The sequence below is a fragment of the Psammomys obesus genome, unplaced genomic scaffold, assembly GCF_907164565.1.
Source record: "Psammomys obesus unplaced genomic scaffold, mPsaObe1.curated_primary_1811, whole genome shotgun sequence".
Taxonomy (NCBI): Eukaryota; Metazoa; Chordata; class Mammalia; order Rodentia; family Muridae; genus Psammomys; species Psammomys obesus.
Genome location: NW_026587216.1, coordinates 3,364,258 through 3,382,321, shown reverse-complemented (window position 1 = coordinate 3,382,321; position 18,064 = coordinate 3,364,258). Strand labels below are relative to the sequence as shown.

The 18,064-nt window shown below is 42.3% G+C and overlaps 1 protein-coding gene across 3 annotated transcripts in view; it reads right to left on the bottom strand.

The window, feature by feature from the left end:
• Il6st (interleukin 6 cytokine family signal transducer) overlaps positions 1–14,469 on the bottom strand; it is a 40,922-nt gene extending 26,453 nt beyond the window's left edge. The window contains exons 1-4 of one of the 3 annotated variants that reach the window (XM_055603218.1): positions 14,351–14,469; positions 7,467–7,553; positions 5,101–5,179; positions 993–1,298 (exon numbers count right to left, since the gene is read on the bottom strand). In XM_055603218.1, the coding sequence (XP_055459193.1) occupies positions 993–1,298; positions 5,101–5,164 (370 nt within the window). In that variant the 5' untranslated portion in view covers positions 5,165–5,179; positions 7,467–7,553; positions 14,351–14,469. Of the gene's footprint in view, positions 1–992; positions 1,299–5,100; positions 5,180–6,093; positions 6,201–7,466; positions 7,554–14,350 lie in introns of those variants that run through there. The other 2 variants (XM_055603219.1, XM_055603220.1) reach the window with 2 other exon arrangements.
• Positions 14,470–18,064: the final 3,595 nt, after the last annotated feature.

Below are 18,064 nucleotides of genomic sequence, written 5' to 3'. Positions count from 1 at the left end.
TATCTATCTATCTATCTATCTATCTATCTATCTATCTATCTATCTATTTCAATTTATTCATTTTGTGGCCCCACTGCAGTCCATCTTCAACCTCTTAAGTACTTTTTGTCATTAAGTATATTTTTAAGTGTTACTGTCTATAATTACTTTCATATTAATTTTCTATATGAAAATAAAATTTTATTTATAATCAGATAAAGCATCAATAATGTCTCCATGTACTGTTTTAATACGAACAATAAGTAATATTAAAAGGCAGCTATAGAAGCCAAAATGATTCACATATACTTTTTCACTTTTGCATTTTGAAACAGGGTCCTACTCTGTAGGCAGAGCTGGCCTCAAACTCTCCACGTTGTTCCATAAACCAAGTGCTGGAAAGACTGGCACCCACCACCACATCCGGCTGCTGAATTTGTCTTTATTGCTTTCTGCAGGACTGGAAGAGAAGCAAATACTGACGCTATGTAACTCCTGGCTGACCCCTACAGGTCTGGGTCACTGGTTCCACTCTTTTTAAAAAATATTTTTTTGAGAATATAATTAAATTATTTCCTCTTCTCTTTCCTCCTGCCAAGCCCTCCCATTTACCCCTCTTTGCTCTCTTCAAATCCATGGCCTCATTTTTTAGTTTTTCTCTGTTTTCTTCATTTAGGGGCCTGTTTAACTGGAGCCTTTCCCTCAGTAATGTGGAGACGGAGAACAGACATGGACTGCAAATCAGTAACACACTTGGGGTCACACAGAGTCTCCGGCCAATGCCCTTTTCAAGTAGCTGACAAATGTTAGTCCTTTAGCAGAGAACTAACACCCGTGTTCCTCTTTTGGATTTGTGTGTAACAGTGAAAACGTACACGGTACTTCTAAACGTTTTTTATAAAATAAGTATATCCAAAAGCTACTGAACCAAGTGACTGTCCTTGGGAAGGCTAACAGAAACCATTAAAAATGTATTCAAGAGTCTGGAAAAATTGAAAAAACCCAAATCTTACAGCCTGAAAGTATGGTGACTCCATACACGTTCTGCTCAATCTGCCCAAATGACAGGATATTGCAGGTGAGCTGGACAGCCTGGAGGATGATGTCTGTGAAGGTGACACTGGACGTGGTTCTGTTGATGACAGTGACCTGCTCCTTGGGGACAGCAACATGATTTGTCTTCCACACGATATAACTAGCATTTACATCGTACTGCCGAAGGCATTTTTCCTTTAGCACACAAATGGCAGTGAAGTTAGAGCCACGCTGTATAACTGGAAATTCGGGGTAGATAAAACCACAGGGTTCCAAAATTTCACCTGAAAAACAACAACAGACTGTGCTGAGTGGCCTGGGATTGCCCAGCACATATGATGCCTTGAGTTCAATGCCTGGCCCTATAACAAGAACAAGACAAAAACAAAACAAAAAACCAATGACAGTATCTCCAGCACAAAATGGTATTTGAATAGCAGCATTCTACTCTCAATTTTTTATGAAATCAATCTTTTTAGATTTCACAGGTGAGATTATGTGATATTTATCTTTCAGTGTCTGGCTTTTTTCACTTAACATTTTTTCAGTTCCATGTATCTTGTCCCAAATGACAGAATGTCGCCATTTTGTAAAGAGGGAATGGTACTCCACGATGAGCACTATTGTGAATAGTGCTGCAATAGGAACCGGAATGCGGGCCTCATTCTGACACACTGATTCAACCTCCTTTCCAGTGTTTACCCAGCAGTGAGAATGCAGGATCTCATGTGACTGCTTTACACCGAGTTGTCAATAAACTTCTAGATTGGGCCAACTGAGGCAGAGAGACCCTTGTAAATGCAGGTGGCACCATGGCATGAGTTAAAGCAGACAGCATGCTGTGCCCTAGCGCTCACCTGTTTCCTAAGTGCATGCATAGAGTGACCCAGTTGCTTGTCAAATATTTTGTTGTAGCGGTGAGAAAATGAACTATGACAATCTGCTATGGAACTGCTTTTTCTTTAAGAGCCTTCCTTATTGGTTTTTCTAATAGCTGTACTAACAGAAAATCCCACCAATACTATGTTTGGTTTCCTTTTCTCTGTACTCTTGCCAGCAGTTATGTTTCTTTGATAAGTCACTCTAATAGGTCATTCCTTGCTGTGATTTTTGGGTGGCACTTTCCTAAGGATTAGTACTGAGTATGCTTCCATGGAATTCACACCATGCTATCTAAAACAATTTTTAATTAATTTTTTTATTAATTAGTTTATATACTTTGTATCTCAGCTGTAGCCCCCTGCCTCGTGCCCTCTCTCCATCCTCCCTCCCTTTTCTCCCATGCCCCTCCACTGATAGGGGAGGTCCTCCTCCCCTTCCATCTGACCCTAGCCTATCAGGTCTCATCAGGACTGGCAGCATTGTCTTCCTCTGTGGCCTGGCAATGCCGCCCCCCCTCAGATGGAGGTGATCAAAGAGCCAGCCACTGAGTTCATGTCAGAGACAGCTCCTGTTCCCCTTACTAGGGTACCCACTTGGACACTGAGCTGCCATGGGCTATATCTGAACAGGGGTTCTAGGTTATCTCCATGCCTGGTCCTTGGTTGGAGTACCAGTCTCAGAAAAGACCCCTGGGCCCAGATTTTTTTGGTTCTGTTGCTCTCCTTGTTGAGCTGCTCACACTATGCTATTTTAATTATTGTAGCTTTGCAAAATATTTTAAAGTTACAAAGTATAATGTCTCCATTTTTTTCTATTTTGCTCAAGACTATTTTGGGTATTTGGGTGTTTTATGGTTACATATAAATTTTAGAATTTTTTTTTCTAATTCTGCAGATTGCTTTGAAAAGTACAGAAAATGCAACAATATTGATTTCTTCTAATTCATACATTATTGTCTTTCCATATTGTCTATGGATTGCCTTTCCATATTTTTATGTCCTTTTCAAAATTTCATTAGCTTTTATAGTTTATATTTGAGCAATATTTTAACTCTGACTAAATTTACTTGTATTTATTTTTGGAGCTACTGTAAATACAACTGCTTTTCAGATACTTTACCATTAGTACATGATAATGTTACTGACGTATGAATGTTAATTTTGTATTCAGCAACTTTTCTGAATTCAGTGATTAGTTCTGTGTTTTGTTGGCAGGCTCTTTGGGATTCCTATAAATAAGGTTATGCCATCTACAGTAACACAGTCTGACATCCTCTTTTCCAACCTAGATACCTTTTATATTCCTTTCTTTTGTCTGATTGATTGCTCCGGCTAGATCTTTAATTAACATATTTAATAGAGGTGGTTAGAAATAAAGGTAATGAAAATAACGCCTCTATCTGGTATCCGATCTTAGAGAAAAAGATTTTGGCTTCTCACCATTCAGCATGTTAGCTGTGGACTTGGACTTGAGCTCTGTGTGTGTGTGTGTGTGTGTGTGTGTGTGTGTGTCTGTAAAACTATAATACTGAAATGTTCTTCTATACATAATTCATTATTTTAGGTTATGACAGATTTTACATAATATTTATCAAATGCATCTACTAAGATGAATATACGGGTTTTATCCTTTAACCTGTCAGTGTTGTCAGTCTCATTTACTCATTATGGTAAATAGACCTTGTACCTCTGTAATGAATGCATTTAATCTGATTAAATAATCTTTCTAGTGTGCTGATAGATCCCATTCCTAGCATCTTATCAAGAATATCTGCAACTATATTTATCAGGATATTGGCGTATAGCTTGCACATTCATGCATTGTCTGGTTTTGGTATCAAACAATGTTGGTCTGATAAGTATTTCCAAAATAAGGATACAGGGTCTTGCTATGTAGTTCAGGCTGGCCTTGAATTTGTAATCCTCCTGCCTCAGTTTTCCAAGTGCTAAGACTACAGATACATGTCAGCATGCTTAGCTCAATAATTTTATTTCTTACTCTCATTTCTCTACCTCCCATGCTCTTCCTTAGGCCAGATGCCTCATCGGCACCTTCTACTTCTCTCTCTCTGTAGCTTCAGCACCCAGGAGCTTAAGGCTGCTTTCCCGCCGATGCTTGCTAGTGGGTTTCTAGGTTCTTACTCATCCTATTTGGGCTTCAGTTTAACATAAAACTTACCAACTATTCAAAGTGAAGCTCTACTCCTTGGTGTGAAGAGAGCTAACCTAAAGTGGTGCTCTTCAAACTGTCAGTGAGAGTCGGGTATTTTCTCCAACCTGCCATTGCTATGTATTTTTCCTTTTTTTTTCTTTCTTTCTTTTTTTGGTTTTGTCAAGACAGGATTCCTCTCTGTGTAGCCCTGGCTGTCCTGGAATTACTCTGTAGACCAGGCTGGCCTCAAACTCAGAGATCCCCCTGCCTCTGCCTCCTCTAAATGCAGAGGCAGGGATTAAAGGCATGTGCCACCACTCCTGGGCTCTGTTAGAAGTTTTCTAAGGGCTCGAGAGAACACTTGCTGATCTTGCAGGACTGGACTCTATCACTGTACACACACCAAGTCACAATCCGTACCTCCAGTCCCAGGGGAGTCAACACACTCATCCACCACCACCAGCCACCAGGCATGTATGCGGTGTATGAACAGGTATACATGTAGGCAAAACACCCATACACATTTTTTTTTTAATTTTCTAAATATAAATTCTTAATTTCTTCACTCATCTCACTTTGGACCACCAGATCTCAGGCTGTCATCAGGTTAGGTTGAGAATAAGCAAGAGAAACATCTTCTAGGCACTACTGTTTTGTTTTTAGACTACACTCAACCATAGGGAGAAACTATGTTGAGGCTCCCCTGCCCTAGGGGAGCTGGGGACTTCCTAAGAGTTGAACAGCTTCTGCAGAAAGATGACTTTTGGGTAACCGAGGAGAAGTACTAAGAATTAACAGATTTTTCTCCCATTCCTTTATTTTAAAACATTTTACACACACTCGCACCCCTAACATTATTGAAATATAGCCAATTACTATTAAGTATTGATGAAACTCAAACCATGTACAACAAATTATCAGGCATATTTGTACTGAAGACACTTCTTTCAATAATGACCCCTGAGAGACTCTAAGTATATTATATAATTATATAATACATACTATATAAAAATAAGTGTAATTTGCAGAGTTGGGACATTTCATGAACCTTACCTATAGATTCAGTGGTGAGGAAAATAAGCACAGCTTGCACTAGCCAAGTCCTCAATGCTGACATCTTGCAGGAATGTTCCTGTAACAACAAACAATGTAAAATTTGTTTTGTTTTGTTTTTCCCAAGACAGAGTTTCTCTGTGCAGCCTTGGCTCTCCTGGACTCACTATGTAAACCAGGCTAGCCTGGAACTCAGAGATTCGCCTGCCTCTGTCTCGCTGGGATTACAAGTGTGTGTCACTGCTCCCAGCTACAATGTATGATTTTAAAACTCATTCTCTTACACACAAGCTAAAACACAGGCGTGTTTCTATTGTGGAGCTATTTTCTGGAAGGCGGTAATATACACACATGAATGCAGAAAGGCAATCTTTCTGTGTATGTTTAGTAAAGTTAAGGCTGCACAAATGTCTGAAGTCTTCCGTCTCACAGTAACCTGCATGTATAATCTCACATCATAAAAACTGGGATTGTTCCTTAACTATTGATGTTACCTAGCAGTTTTGCACTACGGTACATTCTTCTTGCTAATCGCTATGGCTCAGTTTGTCTGCTATGCAGCGGTTTCATGAACACAAAGCATCACGAGACCCCGAGTTAAGAACAAAAGGCATGACTGAGCAGCAGCAACAGCTTCTCCTGCGAACTATCAGCTCATCCCACAGGGTGCAGTGATGTCAGGTGACACCTGCTGACAGCAAGTGAATCTCACAGGACACAACAATCACACTTAGGAACCCACACCTTAAACTCAGCAGGAAGCATGCCTGCCTTTTACTCTAGAGGTCATTACAGCTAGCCTTGAAAACTGTAAGCAAGCCTTCCTAAGTGAGACAGTACTTCAGCATCCTCTAAATGACTGTACGGGTGGGGCAGTCAGGGCTTTCTTAACGAGCAGTATGCAAAAATCATGATTCACAGATTTTTTTAGTGTATACATTAAGCCTTAATTAATTATAACCCAACAACACTATACAGACAAGGTATACATACACTGAAAGAAAGTTGTGCTAATATCTCCCAAAGGTATACACTGAGGAATGTTTCATGGATGCCCAAGGCAGGTACAGCTCCACAGCTCAGGCGCTCCACACAGGTTCAATCCCCAGCAAGAAGAAAAACCAAAACACAACCAAAAGCTGATGAGAAGCAACCAGACCAACTGAGCCATAGCAAGAAGAATGTACAAGCATGCACAGCATGGTTTAACTCTCACATGCAAGACAGAATTAGAGCAGCTGGGCTTGTGACTGGGCAGTGCCACGAGAAAACGGAAAAGCCTTTCACTGCAATGACTAGAAAGTATTACTTCCTAATTTTTAAAACTGTCACTGAGTTGTGAGGAAGGCACATCTACTAAAGTGTCGGACATTAAAGTACAAATGTATTCTATACAACTAACTTTGCTTGTGACTTACTCAGTCTTAAAATGGACAGTATTTGCTAAATTTATCTTTTGATTCTGTTAAGAAGAAACATTCAAACTAAAGGCTATTAAATGTTCCTCTTCTTCCACGGCTCTTGCAGAATAAGCACATACTATAAAAATACTACATACAATGACTTCCTTGAATTTGGCTTTCTAGGAAGCTTTAAAAAAGCTAAAACAATGACTCGTATCTGTTGATGCAAGGAAGGTTTATTTCAGAACTGAGTGGCTCTTCTATACTGGTAACTCCTCAAGGGTGTGCTGAAAGGTGTGTCGCAGTAATTACAAGAGTGATGCTCGGCAGAGATTGTGAATGCTTGAAAATGCTTGAAAACTACACGCAGTAACTGCATCGCTGCTTGTTCATTCAGTCCAAGGATTTTTCTCTTGGGGAAAAAAAAAGCAGCGTAATTGTAACTAACTGATTAATATGTATCATCATCATCATAATAACTATGCCAGTTTAAATATTCTTATTGCCAATACTGGGGCTTTTTAGTTTATTTCCATTTTAAGACTTTAACCCAAGGGCAGAATGAAGAATGAATACGGATTGCAGTTGCCGAGAAGATGGCAGTATAAACTGTTACGGTGGCAAGGGAACTATTAGAGCTGCAGAACCCTTCTTTCGGAAAAAAAGCAGAGCATGGTCACTGAGAGCCAGGCAGAGATCAGGGTAGTCTTTTACAGAATGCGTTTGTTACCCTGAATGCATCTGCCGAATACTGGCCATAGCTACATTAAGGTATTTTACAACCAACCAGCTGTCCCTCTTTTCCAGTTCATGCTAACAGACACTGGACTGTTTTATGTTAGACAGAAAGCTCTCACACTCGTCATTTTCCCAATATCCTTGGGTGGCAGATAGGTAAGGCAGGAATTATTTATTGGACTTTTACAAAAGAAAACAAACATTCAGACAACACAAATAACTTACCCAACTCACAAAATTAGGAAATGAAAAAGCATGAATCTGAAACAAGTCCACAGCTTCTAATTGTCATGTTCCTTCTGTTGGGTCTCCCTGTGAAGACAGAAGGGCCTTGTTCAGGAAGCTGACTCTGATAATGTGCTTCTTTACTGCAATCTTTGGGAGCTTCGTACGTGCACCCAATGTATTTTGGTCAGTCACTCCTTCTCCTTCCCTAACTCCAGATCGTCTGGACCTGTGCTTGCATTTTCAGGTTTGCACCAAACAGCATGTCAGAGATATGAACTTCAGAATGAAATAATCCTACAAATATTTAGAGCAATAAGACTTTTATAAGAGAAACACAGAACAGTGCTGTATCATAGAAGGCAGAGACTGGGGTGACTGTAGTTACAAGCTAAAAAATGTCAACACATGGTGACTAGTGGAGGGTAGGAAGAGCCAAAGGATTCTTTCCAGTCTCAGAAGGACTTTTGGCTTCTGGAAAAAATAACATTTCTGTAAAATCAATTTATCTACCTACCTACCTACCTACCTATCTATCCATCCATCCATCCATCCATCCATCTATGGCAGGATTTCTCTGAGCAGCTCTGGCTGTTCTGGCTGTCCGGAACTCGCTCTGTAGCAGGTCTGCCTGTCTTTGCCTTGGGAGTGCCAGGACTAAAGGCATGCACCACCACCACCCAGGATCATTTTCCAAGTTTAAGCCACCTAAATTATGGCACTTTGTTACATTAGTCCTAAGAAACGAACACATTGTGTGTATTAACCCAATCAGAACGGAAGGAAAGAAGACAATTTTCTGTCTGTGTTCTTAACCTATCTCTAGAATTCAGAACCGTATTTAGCATAGACTATGCTTATTAGATAAAGAAACAACATTCGAATGTATGCATAACATTCGGTACTGCAACTCAACCAGTGCCGTGTCTGTTACATGCTACGCTTGTGAGAAGTGAGCACTGGGGGCAGAATGACTGCGCCATGTGGGAGGTGTCAGGTTTAGCTAAAGAGCTTCCTGGATGGTCTGACTATTTAAATAGTCTGCCAATTTTTAATTGCATTTGTTTCATTATTATTGTTTTGAACATATATTCCAGAAATAATCCTTTGTTAGAAATTTGATTTGCACATAATTTTTCTACAGTTTGTAGCTTGTCATTTTATTTAAAGCTTTTAGTGTACGCATGTATTATGTTCTTACAATCCTTTATTTAAAAACAAAAACAAAACCCAAGAGGTGGGCTGTAGTTTGCCTGTTCCCATCTATTTGCTTATTCTTTTACAGCTTTTATACTGTTGGGATAAGTAATTTTCAGCAGTTTTGAAATATGTAGCTGCTACGATGTCAGATAAAATGTTAAAGCTGGCAGAAACCCTAGACAGTCAATGTAATGTTTGAACAAATGATTGCCTAAAAACTAGCACACTCCTGCATATCAACAAAAACCAACTAAGAAACAACACAACACAACAAAACACTGGTTATAATAGCACCGAAAGACTAGATAGAAAAAAAATATCCAGTCAGAACTAAAGAATTTCATGATAAAAAAATGCAACACAACTTTAACCCAAATAGCAAAGTAGTTTATTATAGAGCTTTACATATCAATTAAAATTTCACATTAAACATTAGATACTGAGAGCCAATTTTCAAACAAAAAGGTTTTGATATATCCACACATGTAAAGATAATTGAAACATGCATGAGTTAAAACATGAAGAATAGACAAGTCAACTACATGAAATAAAAGAAATTCAATTTAGTTGCTTATAGGACTCGGATGTAGCTCAGTGGTACAGACGTATGACTTTGTTTTCATCCCTGGCACCACAAAACAAACAAACAAACAGATAAATAACTTAAAAATTGTAAGCTGGTCATGCACATACTTGCAAGTCTCAGCTGGGGGCTGAGAAAGTAAAAAAGAAACTAAGCAACTAAGCTGAGCCTAAGACTTGGCGCCTAGCCTAAGCAACATGAGGAGGACATACAAAACAAAATCTGACTAAAAAAATTACACCATCATTCAAAGATACACTTTGTGATAACTGGTCCAATGAGCAAAAATATAAAAAGGTATTTTTAATATACAAACATAGTCCAGAGTTAGCAAATAAGTGCAAAAGCCACACAATATACTTATTGGAAAACATGAAACACTTAGGACTTTGAGGACATAAGTCTTTACGAATTATCGTGCTTATTTTAGTCAAATGAGTTTCATGAGTACTCTGTTAAAGATCCTTGTTCTCCTCATCACTTAAAAAACAAAATGTTGCAAGTACAATTGATGCCAAATAGTTCTCACTTTCCAGGAAGCTCCAAGCTAACAGGTAAAATATGAGCAAAGTGCTTTGGGAACAGGGAAAGTCCGAGTCAGGGCTATAAAGAGCACTCTGTTACAAAATAAAGTGAGAGTCTCGAGAATGAGAAAACAGTATGTGTGTGGCTGAAGACCACCAGTGAGAAGGTCTACCAAACAGCAGTGCTCCCTGCGAGCTCAGCTTGCAGTGAGGGATGCAGAAGATGCACAAGAAAGGAGTCTGTATAAGACCCCCGACTATTCACAGCTGCAGCAACCCACCATTTTTACAAGTAACGGTTCATCTACTCTTCCTCAAAACAAAGGGTGAAAGGGACCACCACAGAGAGTCTGAAAATTTGGAGGCAGGACATTCAACTTTTAACAACCCATGTTTTTAGCAACTCATGTTTCACTGAAAGGAATCTAAGTTCTTGCTCTGGAATGAATACAGGCAGCTTTAAAGCAGCAATCCAAAGTCCCACTACACACTAACACATACAGCTCTCCGATTCAAGATCAGTGAACTTCTCACGAAATTGCTCTAAAACACACTCACTAGCCACAGAAGGAGAAAGTCCTGGTAGCGCTGTGAGACCACCATGTTTCTGAAGCCTTCCACCTACCATCCCTGCTTTTCAAATTCTCCATACTTCTTGGTTTAAACAAAACCATATAGTGGAGATGGTTCTTTCCTTTATCTGCTTCTCTGTAGTCTCTGTTAGCTTTTATCTCCTGGCCATGAATGGACCCAAAGATAAAGTACTCAAGATCTAATTTTCTTTTAAAATAGTTACTGTGATGACTTCAACTATTACCTTACCTTCTAACCAAATTTCAAGAATTCTGGCTTGAATCTTCAATTCTAGATCTGTATCATCTTAGATAGTCTGTCTCTGATGCAAATCAATTTAATAAACCTCTCCTCAAAAGCTATCTACAAACGTACACTCATGTACTCACATAGGCATGATCCTCAGCATTACCAGAGTTTTTTAATTACAGAAACGTATCCCATACACACACTCCTATAAACAACCTACTCCGTCAGCTGCCTCGGTACAGTCGCTGTTCTCTTATCTACCCTCACAACTGGACTTTTCTGTCACAAATCTTACCCAGACTCCTTCCCCTCCGTCTTCTCACCGGCCTCTCTTTATCAACAACTCGACCTGGGCCTGATCACAGCGCTCACAGTAGCTGCTAGCCGCTCCTCTGCCACGACTTCCTCCTGGACCAGGTCACAGTACCTCGCTTCCAGCTCCCAGCTGCTTTCCTTCCAGAGCAACCTTCTGAAAAGAAGCACTACTTCAAAGCCACCATTCTTCCTCAAAAGGTTTTAAAAGGGTGAATAATAATGCCAAGTACTTAAACTATCAGAGAACCTAACTGTCCAACTGATCTCCAATACTCAGTTCTATTTTTAAATATCAATAACAGAGGAGCCTGGGGTATATAGTTCATAGAGCACTTGCTTACAATGTGGAAAGGCCCTGGATCAACCTTCAGCCCACAACATAAATAAAATCCTTTCTTTCGATGCCTTTTTCTCAAACTAGCATGCTATAATCCGGAGAAAATTACAAGCAATCTGGCTTTTTACTCCAGTTTTGCTGAAATTGTTGTTTTAGCTCTCCAACTGCAAGGCAAATATTTAAGCTCCTCCTTTTGTGTGGCCTCAGCAAATTGGTCTTAATTTTCAACATCTTCATGCCAGCCACACCTAGACGTTAAGCTCAAGTTACAACTTAGGGTCGTCCTCTAACACACCTTGAATGGGTGCTTGTCCATGCACTACAGTTTGAGTCCACAATGCCAGTGTCCCGATCACTCTGCCTCGATGCACTGTTTATAACCCAGGTGAACATCCCTTCTGTGGACTTCCCCCACATTCACAAACATCTGTGTTCCCACTGCACTTTCAGAGCCCCCTAAAAGGATTTAAAACGTAGCACGGTAATTACACAATTTCGTATCCTGAGAATCTTGAGGCATTTAGTGAACAGCTAAAAGATTGGTTAATTTTAGCCAGGCGTGGTGGCACACCCCTTTAATCTCAGAAAGCAGGGAGGCAGAGGCAGGTGGATTGCTATGTGCTCAAGGCAAGCATGGTCTACAAATCAAGTCTGGGACAGCCAAAACTGTCCTCGAGAAACTCTGTCTCAAACAAACAAACAATAATAATATTAAGTGGCTAATTTATGTGTGTATGTATGTACATAGGTAAGCGGTACTGACAGAATATATTTATATATGCAGTGCTGAGGGCCTGGCACATTCTACTACTTAATGCCTACATTCCCAGCCTAAAAATTAGTTTTAACAGACATGAAATAATCACTTTACTGTCACCCATGTAGACAGTATGAAAAAGCAACATGTACTACAGCTAAACTCTACTCAAGATATCTACGTATAAATATAGAATCCCTAGCTTCTATGTCTGGGGGTTTGTCCTTGAGTAAAAGAGGCTTGTAAGGCCCACTTCAACAAGGCTATGAAGAACACATGAATATAAGCGAAATGTTCACACAGTGGCTGACACACGAACTGCGTGAGTACTGGTTATTAGACTGAATACATTATGGCAGCTGCACATGGTAGGCCTTCGCTAGGCTCTACAGTCTCCATTCTGGCCTCCGTTCTACTTAGGGATGGGATCTCTCTAGTTTCCCCTTTATCCAAACCTTAGCCAGGTTTCATGGCTGACCTCCTGAAAACCCACCGAATGTCAATCCTGTCCCTAAGCCCCCACAGCAGTTTCTGTATCATTCATCATTTAATGGAAACCACTCCATATCTGAGTAATTTTTCACACAACAGTTTGCCAACCCAATTTTGCAAACTTTGAAGAACCTAGACACTATCCACAGCAGGCTGAGCGCTTACTACAACCATCTCAACAGACAGACACCTCTCCTGTGTCCAAGCCACCTTTGCAATCAAAGACTTAGAGAAAGCAGTAAGAACTTCCCTGCCCCTTCCGCAGACAAGGTGCAAATATATTAGGAACAGGTGATGTGGAGCAAAATGAGATCTGAAATTACTTCTAGGGAAAACCCCTTCCTGCTCCTATAGTGTTCTACGCAATATTCAACTTCCCATACCAAATTATAGTAATGAATTCTCTAAAAGAAATCTGTCAGTAGGACAGTTTGTGAGCACAGTGTTTGGAGTCATATCTTTTGAGCCTGTTTCCTCTTCTAAAAATATCACTGACTTCACAGGTTACACATAATAATCAGTATCAATCCTAGTATTTAACCAAAATGTCATTCTCTTCAAAAAAAAATTTTTTTTAAATCAAAGCACACGGCCATAAATAAAACAGAACAATGCGTCCAGTTACATAAGAATGCTGCATTAAATTAGCTGGTAGCAGTATCTGTAATATTCTAAAACATCTACGTCAATAATACAGATGGAAAGAGTGGGAAAAAAAACTGTACTAGAAAGCCTATCCTTATCTGCCATTTTTCTGTTCACTTTTGAGTAGAAGCAAATGGGCACAGTTATTCCCCAAAAGAAACCGGTGGGAAACACAATTGTAGGTTAAATTTAACCTACTGTCATATTTGTCCCTTAAGTGCAGCATTCCAGTTTATAGTTCAAAAACAACTACAAATGTTAAATATGGACGCAAACTTAGGAAATTAAGACGACGGCTCTCACCCCCTCTGATAATGAGTCAGTAACTTCAAATTAAAAGTTGTTCCAATTGGAAGCTGGCAGTCACACAAGGTCTAAAAGGTTTTGTTTACAGCACTGGCCAGACCAAAACAGCTTAATCTTTGGGAAGATTCACCCTGACATTCCAGTTATCAACTGACTACTTTGAAACAGTACAGCTGCTGGAACGTCCAATAACTATACAAATCAATCCCAAATGGGTTTCCTTTTGAGGGATAAATGACAAGAAGTGGGCTAAGCCTTTCATCCTATTTTTGTTTGGCGTTCTGAATCAAAATGTTCATCCAGGAGAGGAGAGGGAGAGCCTCCTGCTATTTGGGGGTGGGGGTGGGGGTGGAGGGAGATTTATGCCTAGGAGGTGAAAGTTTAAAGCCAGATGGGTTTGCTCTCGGGAAGTGAAGGCACGCGTCCCTTATTAGGAAGGGTTTCGTAGACCGGACCGGAGGGAAGGCTAATATTTAATAAACACTGAACTTTCTTCCACGCCGAAACGTTACGATTTCTGGGCGAAAAGTTCGCTCCGGGTATAAGAGATATCGAGAGCGAAGGAGGGAAGAGCAGGAGCCCCGGGGCCGGTGGCATTCCGGGCGGCACGGAGGACCACACTTTGTGGGGCCGGGAGGACGCGGTCACCCGGGACGCGCGAGCCCGAGGGGACTCTGGGGCGGGGGCTCCGGAACTGTGCGTCAGGGACCCGGCGGGTGACAACGCCGGGGGAGTCGGCGCCGGGAGCAGGGAGGGAAGGAATGCGGGGATTCCCGGGCCGGCCCGACGGGCTCCGGCCGAGCGCGCGGCCGCTCCAGCCCGGCCCCGCTGGGCCCCGGGTGCCAGGTGGCGGCCGCGCCAGGCAGCCCGCCCCCTCCCGCGCCGGGGCTCTGCCCAACCTACCTTCAGGCCGCGAGCCTCGCCGCTCCGGGGCCCACCGATCTCGGCCCGCTCCGCCGGGCCCTCAGCCGCGCCGCGGCACCGCTCGCTCCGAAGCTCCGGCCTCCCGACGGCACACGCCGCCCACCGCCCGCCGCTGACCCTGGCTCTCCTAGCTCCGCCCCTCGTCGCCCCGCCCCCCCAGGAGCCGAAGGCCGGGAGCTGATTGGCTGGGGTCAGTCCCGGAGCGTGCGGCGATTGGTCCGGGGTCGCTGGAGGCGAAGGGGCGGGACTGCGGGCCTCCGCGATTCCCGTAACGCGGCTCCCGGCGTCCCGGATTCCGGAGGCTGAGCCCGGCCGCCTCTCCTAGGCCAGATCGAAGGCTTTCCCCGCCGCTCTTCGGTGGGTGGCCGGAGCGGAAGGTTCCGTTTTCCCGAGAGACCTGGGGTCGCAGACCGCAAGCCGGGTGCCTCCCGCGATCCTGCTCCCCGCGCTGGCTTCCCCGAGGGCCTGCGAGCCTCCGGAGACTGCCGGAGGCCTTTGAGACTGAGAGCCAGGGAGCTCCCCGGGGACAGGGCAGGGCTTAATGGCCCGGACTGCGCTCGCCAGTGGTGACCGCTTCGGTCCTGGGTTTCCGTAAACGAACCTTGCCACTGTCCAGTTCGTTGTTGTTGTTTGTTGTTGTGAGTAAATGAGTTTGGGTGTTTGGGTGTGATCCTTGAGCCCCAGATCTGGTGACTTGCCAAGAAACTCGGGTTTTTTTGCGGTTTGAGCCTCCTGATCTGTGATTGGAAAAACCAGTTTAATTGTAATTCGCCATCCTGCCCTCGATTGGAAAATGAACCTAAAGGCTCACGTGTGTGTGTGTGTGTGTGTGTGTGTGTGTGTGTGTGTGTGTGTACACCCCCACCCCAGCAAGATGAGAAGCTTGAAGCTCTACAGTTCGTGTTCGTTAACCTCTGCGGGGGAAGGGGTCTGCGCTGGAGTGTGGTTGATATAATCGGTGAAACTCCACCGAAGAAAATCGGTTTTCTCATTCCCAATATGTATCATTGGGTTGGGTTGGGTTTGGTTTTCCTCTAAAAAAGCGAAAGGACAGGAAGCCGGGTGGATGGAGGTTGGTGTGGGAGGAGTTGGGGGCCAAAGAAACTTTTAAAACGATTAAAAGTGAAGAAATGACTCAAAGAAGGAAAGAAGCACAATGAAGGCTAGGGACTTTTGGAAGAATGGTAGTCTACAATAATGATTTAAGAAGCAAATAATACCCCAAAATTAGTAATTTTAAAGTTCTGTGTTACACTGATGGTTAGGATGGAATAAAATGAATCAAACCGCAATCCCTCTTCCTACCCCCCTTCTCTCTCTGCTGCCTATCTCTATACCCCATGATCTAAATCACGACCTCTTAGGTGTCGGTCAAACACTGCAAGGACACCGCCAACGCCAGCTAAAAGGGTCCCAGACATCCTTGAGGCTGATCAACTAAAGATGAATTCAGCTCTTGCTGCTGCCGCCTGCTGACCTTCAGGGTGTGACAAGTTAGATAGGGGTGACAGGCTTCGGAGGGCTTGTGTTCAATTGAAGATCTTACAGAGGTGCAGCTAGAGTTGCTTGGGGGCAATGCATTGTGGTCCGTGGTACACCTCCCAGACTGTCTAAATGCAAATGCTAGCACTGCTACTTCCAGTCCCTGTGACCTTGGAGTTTTTTCATTTGCAAAACGAGGAGAAAGGTTCTGACCTACTAAGTTGCAAAAATGAAGTTATTTAAAATACAAAAAGGGGTTGACAAATGGTACATATTCGGTATCAGTTATCCTTGAATGTCTCTTAGATGATGTTCCTCAGACCTTCCTGCATTTATTTAGAATTCTCTAACATTTCTCTAAAATTTCAAATTTCTCTAAGGTGGTTGTGGGTAGAAGGAAGTCAATATCTTATAACCATTCACAGGCCTTGGCCCTTTGGTGGGGAATAGAAAGGTCTATGCTGCCTGTCTCACATTATCAATTGTGGCTGTCTGTACTGGCTTAGCTCAGGCCTCGGCATTAAGAAACTCACATTTTGTGAGAGCAGTTAAAATCCTAAGCAAAGGGAGTGGAGAGATGGCTCACCTGTTAAAACCCAGATGCGTTTGCAGAGGACCCAGGTTCAAATCCCAGCACCCATATTAACTTCAGTTCCAGGGAATTCAACACCCTCTTCTGACCTCCAAGGACATCTGTATACACATGGTTTACATAAGATCCCAAAGATGCACTACAAACAAGAAAAACAAAACAAACAACACCTTGATAAACAATCCTAAACAGATAAATCAGTGTTGGACAAAAACTTCCAGAACCGCAAGACACTAGGAAGCACCCCCTCTGTGGAAGTTGCTTGATTTTCCAGACTTCTCTGGAGAAAGCTTATCCTGAAATAACCACGTTCTGATTAAGAGTTTATCACTGGAAAGCCCCATCAAACATTGCGATGTGTACTCTTTTTTTCCCCCCAGTTGTCCCATCTTGTTGGTTCTAAATAAATATGGTTGAAATAAGTACTAGTTTGTGGAAGGACAGGAAGAAGCATGGGTAGAGGGGTGTCCCACGTCCCACCTTCCACCTCTGTTAGGGCTGGGTGAACAAAGCTAATGGCACATACTATAGGATGAAGGTGACAGATAGTGAAGACAAAGTTTGCCTGCTTCTGTTTACCTAAATCAGGAAATAATTCTAATTTCTTGCCTGTGCCCCACAATGTTTCCGAAACTCTGTCAGTCTTACAGCTAATCACACATCCTGTTATCTAATAGTTGCAGCATCCTTGTTGATGAGTCAGTGATTTCTCTGAGCTCACGACTTCTCATTCTTTTCCACTGATAATTAGCTTCATTGTATATGCAAGCAGCCCACAGGTAAAGCCACGCCTTCATCCTAGTCATTTCATGAAATACCTCCCATCTCCCAAAGTTTCGGCTGTGTTTCATTCTCCCCTAGCCACCTACGACATCTGTACCTTCCTTCCGGGCTCACTCCCCCGGAATCTGGCATTTGTCCTCAGCCTGACCTCTGTACTTTGTTCTTAGAGCTTACCAGCTATTTCTTACCTGCTCTTATCTTCCTAAGCATCGGGAAACTTTTTAATCAGCTATTTTGTTGTTGTTTTGTCTGTGTAGCCTTGGCTGTGCTTGTCTCACTTTGTTGACCAAGATGGCCTTAAACTCTCGGAGCTCCACCTGCCTCTGCCTCCTTCAGTGTAGGGATTAAAGGCGTGTGCCACTATACCCAGATAATCAGCCATTTAAACTATACCCTCTCTGCTATCTTCAGTTCCCTTGATCTTCAGCCCATATGCCTTATCAGCCCAGTTCCTAACAATTTTCCCTTTCTTTGGACTGTACCCAGTGCTTATCCTTAGGATAGAAATGTATGCCATTATTTTTGGGAAAGATTAGGACTATCATTTGTAAGCATCCTTGACTTTTTTTTTTTTTTTTTTTTTTTTGCATTTAGGATACTACTGTAGATACGTATCCATTTTCTCCTTGTCCTTTGGTCTCCCGAAAAGTAAGGTCCTTCAAAAAAATGTCCATAAGGAAAATTATTTCACATGCAATCAAACTTTTCTTAAGATCTGCATCTTGAGAATGGCATTACATCAAGCAGTTGGCTATTCTGGGCTCCCTAAATCCAGGAATTAAGGAGGTACTAATTATTCTAATTTGTTCACTTTATTTCTTCAGTAAACAGTTTAC